We start from the raw sequence: 17,919 nt of genomic DNA, 5'->3' as shown, positions 1-17,919 counted from the left end.
AAGACCTGGAAATTAGATCAACGCAAAACATTTCTTGGGTCAATTTGACCGCAAGAAGTGTTCACTTATCCAGAAGTGTTGGAAATAAAATCAATCTCACTTGACATTCTTGACTCATTTTGGAAATATGCTGGTTAGGTATGTTTCTTTGGCAACACAAAATTGATCACGGGTCAATGTGACCCGAGGTGTTAACATGCATCATAATAAAAACTAACTTCAGTAAATATGAATGTAACTATTGGAATCATGCAATTATTTCCCCTAATTTGTGAATATTGGAAAATACCAGGAACAAAATCAACACATTTTACGGGTTAATTTGACCCGCACTGTAACAAGAGGGTTAAATATAGGCCCCTCTGTGCTTAGCACGCTCAAAGAGTGGCAAGTAACGTAAGTAAAATGCTGACATGGCAAACTGCGAAGAATGCCCCCCCCCCCAAAAAAAAAGACCCCCCCCTCTGACCCACACCTCCTCCTATGGAGATCTGTGCAGTTTCCAAAGATGACACAAATCAAGCGTAAAAGAGCAAAGGGGGGGAAATCCTGCTTCCTAGTGGGGAAGTGCCCTGAAATGCTGGCAATCAAGTTCCAAATGGGGGGATTCAATTACAACAAAGTCCTATTGAGAAGTATTCTTTTTTTTTTGGTCCGAAATATTTATTGCAAATGGGAAGAAGAATTGGACAAATAAAGGTCTCCCTCAAAATACACCAACACCACCACTTTTTCCAAAAAATTGTAATTATTTTCTCATTGCATAGCATATCACTGTACCACACACCCTCTGAAACGCCATCATCACCAGAAACACCCAAATCCCCCGCACCTGGGAACGCTTTGAAAAAATGTTTTTCTTTTCTTTCTTTTATTTTTTTATTCAGTTCGTTTGACTGAGTTTTTGGAGGGGATTTGTTTGTTTTTATTATTTTAGTTTTTTTCTAATGCTTTGTTTTAGTTCCATTTTTTAAAAATTAATTTTAGTATTAGTTTTAGATTTATCTAAAATCCTTCATTTTAGTTGAGCTTTTTAAAAAAATTATTATGTTTAAATACAGCATATTTGTTGTGTCTAAGATGAAACAAAAAGTCACAAAAGTATTGAGTAATGAAATACAATTACTTAACCACTGTTCGATCAGTAATCGATGACTACCACTCTCGTTTTCATTCGATTTCAAGAACAAAATATTTTTTTTCTTTCAATTTTAGTTTTTCTTATTTCACGGACTAAGACTCAGACGCATGTTCTGTTGTTGTGCACCGATGTGACGTCCCCCCCCCCCCCCAAGTTTGAATAGTCTACAAGTACATCCTCTGTGTGTTGAAGATCCTGAGCTTGGTCATGAAGTTGAAGTAGATGAAAGCGAAGCACACCAGCAGATTCTTGAGCAGGTAGAGCAGCGGCGTGACCAAACCGAAGAAGGCCAGCAGGCCGGCTCGCACGAACAGGAAGGGTAGGTCCTGGAGGACGACGCCCAGCGAGGACAGCAACGGGTCGTGGGGGGTGACGGCCACCCGCAGGCAAGAGAGGCAGCAGAAGACGTAAATGGGGCACACCCAGCCCGAGTAGCACACCAGCGGGTGGGACACGGCACGCGTCATCTCCGCCGTGTCCATCCAGAACATAAAGCCGTCCACAAACACGTCGGCGCGGGCGTCGCTGGCGCACAGGAACCGCAGCGGGCCCGAGCGGGTGTGCGTCACACGGGACCCAGATTCCGAGGCCCTGAACCCTCGCTCGGTGCTTCCAGGTATTCTCGTAACGGTGCCATTTGGTTCCGGTCTAAGGGCGGAGCCGATGCGGCTTTGGTTGCTCCCCCGCTGGCCTGCCGTCCCTGCTGGCGCCACTTGGGACCCTGTAACTTGACCGGGTCCGCGTGGACCGGACGTTCCAGAACCCGTTATTACAGACCCCGGAACGGCTGGAGTGATGGGTGTGACTTGTTCCACGTGAGTCAACACCGAGGAAGGGATCTCGGTTTCTCTCGCCGGGTTATCTGAAGAAACAACCAGAACCACTGTCACAAAGTGCCAGGATGCTGAATGCTCAAGAAGATATATCAGAGCCATCATAGAAGACCCAGAATTTAGTCTCCGATGCCTTTTCCAAAAAAATAATAAAAATAAAATTAAAAAATGGCCCCAACCAAATGGACTTTTTGAGATTGATGTAAAATCCAATATTTGGCAGAATAAAATTCCGACAACAGATTAATCTACCGAATAATGTAAAATATATACAATGATTAAAATAACTTCTTTTTTTTGGGGGGGGGTTAGTTTCAATGTCATGATCTTTGTTTTATGTTGCGGGATTTTGCAGCAACTGCTTCCACACATCAACACGGCAATCAGCCGATCCATTTTCTTCAGCCTATCCAGGGTCGAGTTGCGAAGGCAGCAGCCTTAACAGGGAAGGTCAGACTTCCCTCCCCCCAGCCACTTCATCCAACTCTTCCAGAAAGGATCACAAGGCATTCCCGTGTCATGCGCTCCTCTCAGTGGAATTGGAAAAACTGACTGCGTCCAGCAGAGGCATCCTAATACAAAGTACGTGACAACTGATACCCAAGCCACTTCATCTGGCTCCTCTCAATCTGTGAGGAGCAGCGGCTCTACTTCCAAAGCTCTTCTCGGATGGTCGAGCTTTAAAAAAAATTCAAAAATTCAAAATGGCAACGCTCACCCTGTCCTGTCAGCCTGCAGTGCCGTATCCGTTCCACCACGTCCATGCAGATGAGTGAGAAAAGGATGAGTGACACAGGTAGCTCGCCGAACGTGTCGTGACGCAGATTGTTGCGGATTTGAACCTACCAAAAAAAAGAATAATAATAAAGTAAGATACAGTGCTGCTCCTTCTGGTGAGCCCACCTTGACCATCTGGAAGCAACAGACACACACAAAAAAAATCTAACACAATATTACTTCTACTACAATCCAGTTAATAAGCGTGCCTTGTTGTACCACATGAAAACCATCTGCGACCTTGAAATGTATATCTTAATTCTATCATAAACTAAGTAGCCCTTGTTTATCATTTAAGCCTTTCAGGGACAGCGGTCACTACAGTGGACAGCTTATCGTGTTATCAGGTTACAGGTCATCATTATTGGTGCATGAAAGGGTTAATACCTGTCCGCGACCCACTTTTGGGTACGGGCACACCGATTGAGAATCACCGCCCCGAGTGCCATTCAGCTCTTGACATTAGCCTGAGTCAGGACTTGAGAACAAAGCAGAGCAAGCGGGAATCAGAAAAGCTTTTTTTTTTTTTTTTTTTTTTTTACATCCGATAAGCAAGGGAGCAAAAGGTCCATTCGGGGCCACAAAGCAGCAAAGTGAGCCCTGGGCCACGGGCCAACCAGGAAGTGAAAATGTGCCTGGTGGACACATGATGTGACAAGGAGGGCAGGAAAAGGAACCCAGCTGCTTATCAGCGCCTCCTTATCCGCACATATGACTCCCCGGGGACTTTCTTCTCCCAAGTCATCACCTTTATCCCGCCAACAGGCCTTGGCTCCATTTTATCATGACCCTCGAAAATCCGTAAGTAAATTGATGCCCGATGTTTAAGCAGCAAATATACGACAAACTATGATTCTCAAGACAGTGGAATATCATTTTAACCCTTTCGGGGCACGGCGGTTAGTGGACAGTTTATCTTGCTATCGGGTTACAGGGTGCATGAAAGGGTTAAACTCATTCTTTGTTAACCTTAAAACTAAATGGCTTTCATTTTTTTTTTGTTCACTTTGCAATCAGCGGCAGTTTGGCAAATAGTGAATAATTTTTCCACAAAGAGACTTGAAGCTGTTCAACGCCACTCCAAGTTGAAACTTAATTAATGATGTACAAGCCGTTTCATTCTTATGTGCTATATGTGCTGCTCTGGGCTCTCCTGCTAAATATTTTATGTTACCATTGTTGCAATTGGACTGGGGGGGGAGGAGGGGGGGTGGGCTTTTTCATCAAAGGAGCTGAAGTCTATTAATAATAACAGTTGTCAGTTGTGCTTTTGCCCTGGACTCAAGGGGGAGTAGATATGAACCAGCGCTGGGTGCAGATTAGTCGCTACTCATCCATATTTGCATTGCAATTCTGGGTTGCGACCAGTTAAGAGTGGAGCCCGCTTCTCTTGGCCAAACTCATCTGGCAGCGGATCCAGTTAACCCGCGATTCTAACATTGAGAAATGAAATGGACGGATGGACCTTTGTGGTACCTCAGAGCTGGCGATGAGGAATGCAAAGCAGGGCATTGTGGAGACGATCACAAAGACGAGGGCCACAGGCCTCCTGGACGGAAACACACATCGGTGAGGACAGGAAGACAAAAAAGACGGCGACTTTCCACCTTGGCGCTGCTTACCACTTCTTCCTCCCGACCAGGAATCTCTTCTTGGCAAACACCATGTACTTGAGGGGCACCCACACCAGAAGGGCGACAGATGTGATGTAGGCCACCGACGAGGCCACAATGAGCCAATAGGCCCCGCCGGTGCTGCCCCCTCCTTGGACTTTGGCCACGATGGCGGCGAAGCGCTGCATGACCACGAAGAGCGGCACGCACAGGCCGGCGAACTGGAGCACCTCGCACACCACCAACTTCAGCGTCCGGCCTGAGCCCATGCTGTGAGGACACCGGGGTGGGAGACATGGTGGGGGGGAGGGTAGGGGAGGGGGACAGTCCCCACCATTGTCCCGCTCTGCCCTGCCACGAGCATGTTCCACAAAGTTTGGGCCTGAAACTGCTTACGCCGCAGTCACCACTGGGTGCCTGGTAAACAAAACGTAACAAGGATGAGGAGTGTTTATTAGCTTTCGTGGGGTACGCACACACACACACACAGATTGTCTGACGTCTCCGAAAGATTATCGTCAGCAATGATCCTGGAGTGTTTGGTGCGTTAAGACTGATTTTTTTTTTCCTCCACCTTGATCAGCTCAGCAGACTATATGGTTCAAAAAAAATGTTAAACCTGTTCAAAATGGAAAGCAGGGTCCACGCATCATAATAATAATGCCGGATTTGAGGATTTTCCCTACCTTGCAATCATATCGTCAGCACATTCCAATTGTCTCGGGGGGGGGGGGGGGGGGACGATCCTAAGTGATTTTCCTGTGGTGTGGGGTGTGTGAGAAGTGACCCCCCCCCCCATCCCTTGATCAGACCAGTAAACAGCGTGCACTGCACTGAATGCGGTTCACTGGGGATAGAGATCAATCTCAACCACAAAGAGCAAAAACCTGCTAAATTATAATTTTGATAAAAAGAGATGGACAAAGGTTTTTCATTGGGGAAAAAAAGCGCTGTACAGTACTCCACTGTATCACTTTAGGGCAAAGGTGTCAAACACAAGGCCCAGGGGCCACATTCGGCCCGCCATGTAATTTTAATGCGGCCTGCGAAAGCAAATCATGTGTGTCAACTTGCTCAAATCTGTACCGAAATGTCGAATTGTCCTGTGTCATAAATAAGGATGCGATTTTGCAATAATTTTGTCCCCCTGTTTACACTCACTTGAACAATAACCAAACAATTAAAACTGACTTGACTGATTTCAAAACTAGTCATCTATTAATTTGTTGTACAAGTAATAATTTTGTGGTTTCACTGTCATAACGGCCCTCCGAGGGAAGACGTAACTCCAAATTTGCCCACAACTAAAATGAGTTTGACACCCCTGCTTTAGGGGCATTTAATTTTGGAGATTCCACTTTCCCCCCCGGCAGGCGGCAGCACACTTGCTTGGCTGGTCGCGCCGCCCCCCCGCAACCTCCTCGGGAACCCTCCCACCCTCCAGCTGTCACCTTACTTCCCAGACCCCCGCTCAGCGTCAGCCGCCCGCCCCCGGCACCAGCATGGCGTCCAGCGAGGAGGACGGCGGCGCGGCGTCGGAGGAGAAGGAAAACAACAACAAGAAGCGCGGCAAAGGCACCATGGCCACGGCGTGGCTCGCCTTCTACAACATCGCCATGACGGCCGGGTACGTGCGTGACGGCCCGCTGGAATGAATGGAGCGTCGCTGCGTGTCCAAATAGGGCCGAGGCGAGGGTGTGAAGTGTGAAGGGCCGCGGGGACTGCCGACTGATATAAGTTTAGACGGCAGCGACACCGGAGCGACGCCGCAAATGCTCAATGAGCCACTTTTTGTTTGCATTTTTGGAACTTCCGTTCCAAGCGTCTACTATTTGGAAATGCGTTCTACTCCTTCAATGCCGGCCGTTTTCAAAACAGGTTTTCGCATTGATTCTTCAATCGATCATTCAGTGGGAAGAGACGAGGGCTGGATAATACGGAAAAAAAATCTATATATATTAATCAATACAGTATTGCCACGATTTGGTTTTTTAAATGCCAATTTTAAAGCATCTGTACAGACAACTACATAAACTAAAGAGTATTTCGACATTTTATTGACATAAAAGTACTGTAAACCCCTCCCAAAAGAAAAATATGAACATAGAAAACATTCAAATAATGTTTACTCAACATGACAACAAAATACAAAATAATTGATTAAAAAAAAACGTATGATGGTGTAATAGGGTGCCATTTCCAACTGCGACCAGCAGAGGGCAGCGTTGACTGCATAATGATAGGCTCCCATTCAAACCGCAACTGCCACACATATAATTACCTGTACGTTATATTTCTGTGTTTTACAGATCAAACGCAATAAAAACGGAAACGATCCAAATGTTTTCTGCCCCTCGCTACGCAAATCAAAGTGGAGCAAAATAAATGGATAGGATCAACATTAGATCAGAATCCTTTTTCAGTTGGGGGGTAAAATTTTCCCTTGAGATAACCGCAGAGTTAAGAAAACATATTTTGATTGTTCGTATAGTGGTGAAAAACTTGAAACAGTCTACACCATCCACCGATTTAACACATGACCTCTTTGAGCAAAGATGTATTCCCTTCATTTAAAAAAAAAAATACATTTTATTAAGTTATTTTTGTGGTCAGGTGGTTGGTCCTGGCCATGGCGATGATGCGCTTCTACATGCAGAAAGGTACACACAAGGGCCTGTACAGAAGTATAGCCAGGACCCTCAAGTTTTTCCAGACTTTTGCCTTAATCGAGGTAAGCCTACTTTGGCCATTTGTATCATAGAAAGTAATGCACAATAATTAGTCACTCGTATGCAAATATACTGTATGCTTCAATACTGTATGCTACCTCCCAAAAGCTTGAAGGTCCTATAAGACCTTAAAATAAAATCTTGAAAACACAATTCTTGCTCATCTTTTTTTTATGTACTTTTATGTTCCAGGTAGGACACTGTGCCATCGGTATGTGTCAAATTAAATCTCACCTATACATTTGCACCTTATACTGCGTGTCCGCCATTAATCAATGCTGTTGCCGCAGGCCTGATTAGGACGTCGGTAATCGTTACCGGGGTGCAAGTGAGCTCGCGTATCTTCATGGTGTGGTTCGTCACCAACAGCATCAGACAGGTAACATGAAACACACACACACACACACACACAAAGCCTACGGGACTGAAATCAGGGCCTTACCTTGTGTCGCCCTAAATGAAGATCCAGAACGAAGAAAGCGTGGTCCTCTTCCTAGTGGTGTGGACCCTGACTGAGATCACCAGATATTCGTACTACACCTTCAACCTGCTCCATCACCTGCCGTACTTCATCAAATGGGCCAGGTGGAGGCGCCGTCGCGCTGAGCATGTTGGATTTATTATTATTATTATTTTTAGCTTCTGTGCTAGTGGCTGTATGTTAATATGGTGCTGTGAAGACACTAATACCATGAAACGTTAACACTTTGTATGTGTGTATCAGATATACCCTGTTCATCATCCTGTACCCGCTGGGCGTGGCAGGTGAGCTGCTGACCATCTACTCGGCGCTGCCCTTCGTGCGCCGCTCAGGCATGTACTCCATGAGGCTCCCCAATAAGTACAACGTGTCCTTCGACTACTACTACTGCCTGGTGGTCATCATGCTATCCTACATCCCGTGTAAGTTTCATGCACCATGAAACAGACAATGGTTTTTGTTAACTAAACTAAGCTTGGTCTGGAATGTATACAAATTACTTGTCATCATGTTCAGTGTTCCCTCAGCTCTTCTTCCACATGCTGCGGCAGAGGAGGAGGGTGCTCCACGGTGAGGTCATCGTGGAGAAGGACGATTAGTTGGAGCCAGCCGGGTCGCCACGTCATCATTTTCATCATCAGCCGCCACCGCCGCCACACACCCGACAAAAGCAGAGGAGGAGACACAATTGCTGTTTACAAAAGGTCGGAAAGAGACGCACTGAGAGCTGACGTGGGGGAGCAATAACTCGGATAGTAATAGTGTCCCAGATAATTGACAAGAAAACAGGAACGCTGAAAAACAATAAATGTCCATGTAGACAACACTTTTTGTGTATAATTGTTCGAGGGAAAACACCTAACATTTTGTCTACATTTGCTGAAGATATTTACCTGTAAGTATGTGTGTGGATGCGGATGTTTGTACGTGTCACTACTTTGATTCCCTCCAAACGAAAAGGTGCTAACATGAGACCCGTTGATGTTCAATCAACCATTCTGTTCCGAGGAACGCCAGGCCGCAATTTACATGGGCGCGGTGCAGGTGCAAACTGTAGAAATGTGAAATCATGTGCCAAAATCAATCAACTCAACAATATTCTGAGTTTTGTGATCACCTTGAAACCGACTCAATAAAATTGGAATTTGAACAAATTATCTGTTGTCAATTTATATGGACTACATACATACATACGTGTTAAATAATAGATATTTAGTCTTTACATGTTTAACATACAGAATCCAAGTACCAAAAGTAACGTTTGTATTTTCTGTTTGCATTAGTGTTGACCAGCTACTAATGTGCTGATATACTGTATATTGAAATATACAGTACCTGTACATGGGAATTTACGTTTATCTTAAATGTAAATTAATTTACCTATCTCAGCAACGAGGCAAGCCGCTCAAAGCACAGTCGTACAGTGTATATTGAATGTCTAGACTCGAGTTAATACGACATTAATTCGAGTTTACAACTATTCCTTGACAACAAATTGTTGGGGGTGGGGGGGAATCTTACCGCCAAGACAATCGTGTCACGCAGTCATAGTGTCAAACACAATCTTCCATTTAAAAGCTCGCTCTCGAGTCGCTGATTTATGACGTTTACAAAACACCCCGGAAGTAACAGTCGTTTTCTTTATTTGTTTTAAATTGTTTTCTTTCTTATAAAATATGTAGATATAAACATTTTATGCATCCACCCATTCATTTTCAACGTCGTTTATCCTGAACAGGGTGGTGAAACCTATCTCAGCTGACTTTGAGCGAAAGTCAGTCGCAGTGGACAACTAAAATATCAATGACATTTAAAAAAAACCCAAAAAGAAACAAAGAGTGGTGCTAATTTACAATAGATGGATACATGCTGTGTGTCGTGAATACCAATAGATGGCAGTAATGTCCAAGGTCGCGTTCCGCTTGCTGAGAGAACCAAAAATAAACCGTTCTGACAACTGAACTGCGATGTGACGTGAAATACAAGACTAATCACCTCTTTTTCATTTTACTCAACCAGTGAATTGGCATCTAAACTGACACGGGGCCGTTTACGGCAATAAATGGGTGCGCTGCATGAAACGAAACTGTCACCTACATTTTTAAAAGTGCTTTCTATTCCTGACTGGGCTAAGTTAAATTCGGTTTGTGAGCTGTCCACTGTTGGTATATTTAAATTATTGCCCAGCACTTCCCCCTTGTGTAAAGAATAATAGTACTGTGCTTAAAAATGACAAATGTCATCAGCGACTAATTGATGTCGACTTGAAAAATCTGAAGTTGTACAACGCTTAAAGGTAAGCAGAGCTGCAGTGTTAGCACAGATTAACATGAGCTAACAGCGTTACCAGAAATAGCCTCTGATAACCAGCCCATTTTCCAAATGTTGGGCTAACAGGCCTCGAGATTTCCAGGCCTCCCTCCTCCCCCAAATGTCTCCGAGCAGTAGTTACATAATTCTCTTCGATTTATTGTTTTAGTTGTACTGGACACCTTCATTTTTGTACAATTACTGTCCTTTTTACTGCTCAATAAATAAAACCACAAAAACATGCATTTGGTCTTCCCCCTCACTTGACGGCATTACAAAGCATTTTAAAATAATCCTGCTGACCAAGTCACATTCATCCTAGATGGCATTTCCTTTTTTGTTCCACGGTGGCAGTTGCGCCGAGTTCAATGGTGTTTCGGGTTCCAACAGAAAGAAAAAAAAAAGAAGCAGGATTCAGCATTTATTTTCTGCATTTTATATTGACGTTTGCATACAAACATTTACTGTAGTTTTCCGTTCACTACTGCGGGAAGCGGAAATTTACTTTGAAGCTCAATGTCCACAACAAACACAAAACAGCCTTTCCAGATTAGCACTTTTATTTGATAAATTGGCTCTTGTCTTTGTCACAAACATGTTCTACTTCAACCACACGCACACAAGTATCCCGGCGCTTACTGTACTCATCATGGCATCGACCAAAACACACACACACACACACTTATTCGGCATCCATTAACTTGCAAAACTAATGCTCAGTTGACTGCTTGAACTGAATTGAGTTAAATTGAAATTATGGAATCACCTGCCAAACTGGTGTCAAGCAGAAGGGACGTGACATCCGAGAGAGCTTTGATCTAATAAGAATCATCATGATGAAAGCGCTGGAAAACTGAACAGCCAATATGAGAAACAAGATTTGAAATCTTACAAACCACATCAGCAATTTTTTTCCCCCTTGCTCCTCCTCTTCTTCTTCTTCTTTTCGTGGTGATATCAAGTCCATTTTGCACTCCTTGTATGACTGAGCCGTTCGTTCGTATCCGTAAGGCCACTTTATTAGGGAATTGTACGAGTCTCATCACCGCAGCTCGTATTCCGTTCACCACAGTTGCAGGATTTATCGGGGTGGGGGGAAGCAAAGCAGAGACTCCATGTGGTCGAGGTAGTGCCCCCATCGTCCACTCCTGAACGCCCAAGCGCACTCCACTACCCCACACACGTGTGTGTATGTAACAGCGCAGAAAAATAGATTCCGACCCCTCCACACACACACAAGTTTGTATAATCACCTCAATAAAGTCCAGAGAGACACACGTGGTCCACAAAGTCCTCGCCGCCGAAAGCTTTTTTTTGGGGGTGGGGAGCTGCGCCCCCCCCCCCACCCCTTCCCAACCACATGAACAATAGGCGTGATGATTCCAATTTGTGTTTGTCGGTGGCAGTGAGTGCGGTAGTACAACGTTCAACCGCTTCCTTCTTCCTCATTGCTTGGTGGTAGGCGGGGTGCGCCAAATGGCGGCGGCGGCGTGCATGTTTTACTTGTCCCCCAGGACGGCATACTGGTTATCCAGCTGCAGGTGCTGCATGGCGGCGGTGGCGTTGCCATCGTCTCGGCCGCGGCCCTTGTGCTTCACGACCTCAAACGTCTTGTCGATCTCGCGATCCCTGGCGACAAGGAGACAAAAGTTACTTTCAAAATGGCAACCGTGATTTTTCTTTTTCTTTTGCAAAAAGCTCCCGCTCTCCGCTTTTTGGTCAGAAACACGCAGCGAAACAAAAGCACATTCTACCACTGATTATGAAAGAAAAGGCTTTAAAAAATAGGTGAAAGAAGAGAGTTTACTCTTTTTATTTATATTATCGCAGAACAGAATATACTTTGGGTCTTTATAGACAAGTCAATATGCCTTATTTAAAAATATATATATCTAGAGTGAGATTTCTTGAACTTTTTTATGTATAGAAATCTTCAATCTAATTTTCCTTGCGTCTTATTTATGCTGTTCAAATTGTTTTAAAGTAGCATTTTTACAGCTATTTACTTCTGCTTTTTTAGTACGTAAACAAATAAGCCTCACCCACAGATTAATAAATAAAAATCTTGATGTGTCCCACCTAAATTGATTTCTCAACTTTTTAAAACCTTATTTTTATTTGACATTTAAAAAAAAACTGAAATAATCTTCATCTTTTGTTTTTTTCAACATAATTTTCCTCTTAAAACGTTTTAAATGTTGCTGCTGCATACCCCAAAGGAGGAAAAAGTAGCGCCATCTGGTGGATCGCATGAGTTCATGTTGCAATATATGTGTGCCGATTTTTTTAAATGGGACTTTTTGCCATTTCTTTATGGTGCGTGGAATTACTTGCGCGTCTCCACGTGCTTGCCGGTGGCCATCAGGGAGGGGAACTGGGTGTCGCTGAAGATCTCAGGGGGTCCCTGGGTCTGGCCTCGTTTGGACGAGGAGTAGCGAGCGCCAGGGGGACGGTACACGCCCGCCGGCTTCTCGGGCGTCTCCACGTCCTCTGCGGAGCGCAAAGGAAAGAATAATCAACCACCATTCGGGAAGTGGGGCTGAAACGATTTACCTAAGAAGTGTTTTTTACTGTTATACTACGTTTTAAATTTGATCAGAAAAACATTCCTTTCATTTTGTTTCGACATTTGGCAATGTACCAATGGTTCTAAATGTTCAAAAAAAATCTAACTGCAATATTCCTAATATGAAACCACAATATTTCCGCAAGCGTCATCATGCCCTGTTGGCAAGTGAAGGATCACTACTCACCAACTGGTGTAGTCTGTGCAGGGACATGAGTGGACTTATTCCAAGGGCCGGACATTTTCTCACCACCCGCCGTGAGGAGGACGTCACCATCCTCGTCGTGCTCCTGGTCGGCGTCTTCGTAGTCATCTTCCTCCTTGTCATCACTTGGGGAGAAACAAGCGAGACATTAGGGCAACGCCGGGACACTTCTGAGGGGACGCGTCACCCTCACCTTATCTGCATTGCTTGGAGCCTCAGGCCGCTGTAGTCCACCTCTTTCTGCTCTTTCCAATCCTCGTCCTCCTGGCCGGAAGGGGACACAGGCCACTCAACATGCAGTACTGCACTAGCGGGACATCAGCGATAAAGAAGGGCCCAGCGGGGCACACAGTAATTCACCAGTTTGCACAGCAGCTTAAGAATACGTCATCACGCTCAGTTAGTGCTGCTTAAAAGTTGTTCATACTTGGCAGGTGCCCAACCGGTATGGATAACGATATTTGACAAAGGAAAATTCTGATAACTGATTAATGAACAAATTGATTTTAAAAAATAGGGTTCCAAACACAGCAACTATGATATTAATCACAAGAACATTTGACTCCAATATGTCAAGAAAAAAAAATCGGTATTATCGCCTGATCACATGATCAGCCAACCAACTGTTGGACCCTTAAAAAAAATTGTTTTTTGAATAGACCAAAACAATTTCTTTCAAAACGTTTTATTCATAACTATTACCAATTAAGTAATCACTTAATTGCTAAATTCTATCTTAGTTCTATGAGTGTTTTACACACACATTATCTGTAATTAGTACAGAGTAGTTGCATAAGTCCGTTTTTACAATTTCAATGTGATCGTTTTACGGCTACTTAGGCGCTTTTCAGGCGAATGTTCAAGCTTCAATTGCTCAGTGTTGTCGGTTGGAGTTGGAAGTACGACGTGGTCCGACGTACGAACAAACTCGGGTTTGGTCACCACCGTCGGAACGGAACGGCGTCGCAAAGCGAGGACCACTGGACCGACGTCCTAGTGGTGGAGACTAAACAAACTAAAATGGCGGCGGCTCGCCCTCTTTTCTCATCTCGTTCATTAAAAAAAAGACATCACTCGTAAAAATTGTTTGACTCTAAATTGAATTAAAATAACGAGCGAAGTGCTTCGACAGAGTTAGTGACCGTGTCAGCTACAGAAGCAAAAAGCTAAGCGGTGGTTAGCAGCCGGTCAACACATGAGCCATGAGGAGCATATGCTAGAGAGTGAGTCGCAATTTATTTCACAAACCACTTTTTAAAAGTTCATTTCTCATCATTTAAGTGTCAAGGGGGGGCCTCACGTGACTTGTTACGGATGTTACAAGTGGCGGCTTACAGTCAATGACTAGCCCACGTTACCTTGTCCATGTTGCCGTCCTGGCCGTCGCCTTTAAACGACTTTTCATTCTCCTTCTTGCTCCTTTTCAGGCCCGTCGAGGAGGCGGCCGACTCCTTGGCCTTGCCCTTGTCTTTCTTCTTCTTCTTGTCTCGTTTGGCGAAAAAGTCGTCCAGGCTCTTCTCGCTTGACACATCCGCCATTTTCAAAAGAGAGCCGCTAGCTTTTTTAACACGCCGAAGCAATGACACACGCTAAGTGGAGAAAAAAAGTGGTTCTCGTGTGGGGGAAGGTGGAAGGAGAAGCAGGGCGGCCGCTACTAAACGCAGCCAAGGCAGTCAGTCAATTGGCTCTCTTTCGTGCCGTGTGACCACTGTCAAAGGCTGGTAAAATAATAATACGAAATTTGTTCGGCGGTGAGTCCGTGTGAGGCGTCAGCTAGACTGTCAAGCATGCCATGCACCGCACAGGAAATCTGACAAATCAGCATCGTGACCCGGTAGTAGATGGACATGAACCCGGAAGAGTTACCACCGTTCGTTAAAACCTTTTTTTTTTTTTTACATTTTACAGTGTACGTATTAGGTTTATTAAATATTAACCACGATAATAAAACAACTAATGTTTTTTTTTTAAAAACGTCACGTTTACGGATGAGTTCAATTCCAACGCCCGCGACGATGTAACCCGAATTAGTACGTCAGTCTGAACGCGGCGTAGTCTGTTATAACATGTTCACAACATTAAAATATGATGACCCCGACCTCAACAAACATATTTTACTTTTTGCATTGCGCCTCATTATATAGCCCTATAGGGTTCCAAACTGCTCCGAAAGGGTTGCATTTTGCCCCCCAAACAATGCAACTAAATGATACATTGCCTCGCGCATACGTGCCGATAAATTAGCTTTTTTTTCATTCTTTGTATTTTTTGTTGTTGGGTGAAGTCAAGGGAAACGCGATAAACGCCATTAAAATGTTTGCGCGCTGCACACGTTAGGTGAATTGCCCTTGTGGATGAATAAAATATATCATCTTAACAAAATGGTCATACTGACATTGATTTTGCGGTGATACAGTACATGACATCGTTGATAAAGTGCCCAGGTGAACTTTACAAATGCCAACTAAAAGTGTCTATTTGAGCTCCACACTGGCAAGAGCATTGTCACAGTAATTGACAGCAAAACAAGTACATTCATGACTTTAAAACGTTTATTTATAAAAATTAAACCATTGATTTGTGTGTCTTTACAGAGAGGAATAGCAGAGAGCATGTTTGCTTTTTTTAATTTCATCTTTTAGCCCCGTGCAAAGGAACCTGTCAGCTGGGTCTGGACAGAGAAGCGACTCTTGTTCTTTCTCCCAGTTACACAAATGTAATTGATGTACAAAACATATATGTAGTAACTCTACAACATTTGACATTGAATTAAATTAATTTTCCATTGTAGGTCAGCACTACTGGATAGTGTTCGGTCCAACTAAAGTCAAACGGGACAACCTAGCACACTTGTTAGCAAGTAAATGAATTACGTTAGAAATTATGCTGTTAAAAAAAATTGACACAAAAAATAAAAACTATGGTAAACTGCAAAAAGAGCTATTAGCAAACTTGAACATGACTTGAACCACTAGAATTATAACACCTAAAAAAAAAATTAAACTATACTGTGGTTATGCAGAATGTCCGATACAGACGGAGAGGCTTTATTTAATCTTGTTTTGATTATTGAACCCCCTTCCAACAAAATGAACAAAATAAATGTGACTGTCCAAACCCAGACGCTCGATTGGTCAACACATTGGCTCAGTTTTCACAAGCTCGCCTCTGTTAACATTTGTACATTATTCACACCACGATAAGAAAAATGATCTCTCAATATCGTCAAGATTATTAAATTAGGCCTGTCAGGCAGAAAAATAAAGCATCCGCTACCTTCACATCACACCAGGACACAACTTCAATGATGATAATAATATTAAAAAGAATAACACTCTGAGGAGGACAAGTACCATTTCTGTAAAAAGAATGACTAATGTTTCGTGTCTCCCATATGACCACAGAAAGAAAATCCGGATATCGGACATTGAGCACACTAAATGGCAAAAATTCACAACGGGTGTATGATCCGTGAAAATTTCAATGCACGTCTTTACTTTCTATGACTCTCTCAGTCACGGTGGCCACTTGCAGATAACATTTTTTAAAATTCAGGTAAAATGTCATTAAAACATTCTATGCTAATCAAGTCATTATTGAAGTAGTTTTTTTGTTCCTCTATGCTTAAGAACAATGTTCATGTTCAAACATGCAGAATAATGCAAAATGTTCATTTAAAAGAAAAACATTTTTTTCCACATCCCACAAAATTTTCAGAAATTTTGTGGGATTGGAGATGCAAGGATTCCGCCAGATGGCAGTGACTTTCGAGGCATATAACGTCTGGGTGTGTCTTTTTTTTTTTTAACATGTCTACTACACGACTGTACTTTGTCAGTCAAGATGGTGGTACTTGGAGAATATTTTTTTTTTTTTTTTTTTTTGGTGGCACTTGGTGTGAAAAAAATTGTAGAGCCACTGTTAAAGTGCGTTTTAGGTTGATCTTCAGATTTTACCCAAAAGCTCAATATCCCCAGATTTGTGAGCAGTGTAGATATGCATGACTAATTTTGCCGCATACATCAAATAACCTCAATTGGGCGTGAAATGATTAAAAACAATAAATTAATTGTTTAAAAATTTGTGTGGCAGTGCAACAATGATGCATGATATGCTTTTTTTTCGTCAGTCTATGTGTGTGTGAAGGTAGCAGGATGTCATCTACTATTATTTACACTCCAAAAACATTTTACAATCTAGTCAAAATATTTTTCCACATGTTACAGCTAGAACTTCTTTTTTTTGTTTGTCTTTGGGATGTTAATAAAAAAAAAATAATAATAAAAAATAGAAGCTAAAAACACACACACACAAAAAAAAAAAAGAACGTTAGCCGGGCAGGAGGAAGTGTGGAGGAAACGTGGTCTCCATGGCGACTGAAGGCAAAGCTGGATATGAGGGACCGCTATCATGGTTCTCTTGGAAATTGATTCATCTTCTTGTGCAGTGTTTCATGACGTGAAGTGTTACGTGGGCATGGCCGTCTCCAAACTGCGGCGCCCTTGTCGCAGCTTGCGCTTGTTGCTATACAGCGCCATCTCCTCTAGGGCTGAGGTGGCGGGCACCAGCATCTCGGCCTCCGTGCCGGTGGCGGGACCTAAATAGAAAATACACACACATGCGTGCGCACAGTTAACCTCAGACGAAAGTCCTAAAGTTGTAGAGGATAGTGGTGCAAGCAGAAAAGATCCCCTGCGAGATTCCCAACGCGAGAAAACAAGCAGGAGCAAAAAGAGATGGCGATGATGTCATAAGGCACCAAGAAGAAATACGGTGAAATCTAAGTGGACGCAATAAAATAGAGAGGAATCGCGAAAAGGCAAACCGTTTGGAATTGGACTAAAATGGAAAAATAAAAGTTTGTTGGAAAACTCTTCTTTGTCTATTTTCTAGTGTGTTATACTGCCCCCTGCAGGCCAATGTGATGAATGTCAATGGACAAAGAAACATTAAAACATGGTCCCCAAACTGTTCATTTCATTCCATGCTGGAAATTTTATTACGTTATCAGAGTAAGATTTTATAAAGTAAAACACTGGGGGGGGGGGGGGGGGGGATTGTTGCTGTTTTTTTTTTGAGGAGCTGCAACAGATTAACGGCATTTCATTTCTTTGGGGAAAGACGATATGAGTAAGTCAGACCACCGCTGCGGTGAACTGACAATGCGGCTTTGCAATGCCATTCCTGGTTAGTATGTTGTTAATTTGGGCTTGTTTTCACATTGGTGTCAATAGGAGGCAACTAAACTATCACGTTAGCATTTA

At 43.4% G+C, this 17,919-nt stretch overlaps 4 protein-coding genes across 12 annotated transcripts in view; 1 reads left to right on the top strand and 3 right to left on the bottom strand.

Moving 5' to 3' along the window:
- Window positions 1-661: 661 nt before the first annotated feature.
- Window positions 662-7,657, bottom strand: LOC147187094 (transmembrane protein 236). Of its 2 annotated transcripts, none has more exons than XM_086102282.1 (5): window positions 7,536-7,657; window positions 4,374-4,781; window positions 4,228-4,300; window positions 2,693-2,816; window positions 662-2,003 (listed from the first exon to the last, which is right to left on the bottom strand). In XM_086102282.1, exons 2-5 carry the CDS (start codon window positions 4,631-4,633, stop codon window positions 1,306-1,308), a joined length of 1,155 nt encoding a protein of 384 aa, XP_085958408.1. In that variant the 5' UTR covers window positions 4,634-4,781; window positions 7,536-7,657; the 3' UTR covers window positions 662-1,305. The 2 variants fall into 2 exon arrangements, with proteins under 2 accessions (XP_085958408.1, XP_085958407.1); XM_086102281.1 differs by having other exon boundaries at window positions 7,328-7,561.
- Window positions 5,814-8,731, top strand: hacd1 (3-hydroxyacyl-CoA dehydratase 1). Its single transcript, XM_086102283.1, has 7 exons — window positions 5,814-5,991; window positions 6,978-7,095; window positions 7,286-7,304; window positions 7,384-7,472; window positions 7,557-7,678; window positions 7,818-7,996; window positions 8,091-8,731. Exons 1-7 carry the CDS (start codon window positions 5,867-5,869, stop codon window positions 8,171-8,173), a joined length of 735 nt encoding a protein of 244 aa, XP_085958409.1. The 5' UTR covers window positions 5,814-5,866; the 3' UTR covers window positions 8,174-8,731.
- A 1,561-nt stretch (window positions 8,732-10,292) lies between these two features.
- cdv3 (carnitine deficiency-associated gene expressed in ventricle 3) lies at window positions 10,293-14,492 on the bottom strand. Of its 2 annotated transcripts, none has more exons than XM_086102390.1 (5): window positions 14,014-14,492; window positions 12,849-12,919; window positions 12,638-12,780; window positions 12,215-12,374; window positions 10,293-11,513 (listed from the first exon to the last, which is right to left on the bottom strand). In XM_086102390.1, the coding sequence occupies exons 1-5, from the start codon at window positions 14,191-14,193 to the stop codon at window positions 11,384-11,386; spliced, it is 684 nt and encodes a 227-aa protein (XP_085958516.1). In that variant the 5' UTR covers window positions 14,194-14,492; the 3' UTR covers window positions 10,293-11,383. The 2 variants fall into 2 exon arrangements, with proteins under 2 accessions (XP_085958516.1, XP_085958517.1); XM_086102391.1 differs by having other exon boundaries at window positions 12,849-12,916; window positions 14,014-14,491.
- A 697-nt stretch (window positions 14,493-15,189) lies between these two features.
- scrib (scribble planar cell polarity protein) overlaps window positions 15,190-17,919 on the bottom strand; it is a 54,024-nt gene continuing 51,294 nt past the window's right edge. For all 7 annotated transcript variants that reach the window (XM_086101629.1, XM_086101623.1, XM_086101626.1 and 4 more), the window contains one exon: window positions 15,190-17,252. In XM_086101629.1, coding sequence (XP_085957755.1) covers window positions 17,122-17,252 — 131 coding nt within the window. In that variant the 3' untranslated portion in view covers window positions 15,190-17,121. The remainder of the gene's footprint in view (window positions 17,253-17,919) is intronic.

The sequence above is a fragment of the Hippocampus guttulatus genome, chromosome 21 (assembly GCF_054856545.1).
Source record: "Hippocampus guttulatus isolate MCC_2025c chromosome 21, RoL_Hgut_1.0, whole genome shotgun sequence".
In the NCBI taxonomy this organism is placed as follows: Eukaryota; Metazoa; Chordata; class Actinopteri; order Syngnathiformes; family Syngnathidae; genus Hippocampus; species Hippocampus guttulatus.
Note: the sequence above shows the minus strand (reverse complement) of the source record. Positions and strands in the feature narration are given on the sequence as shown.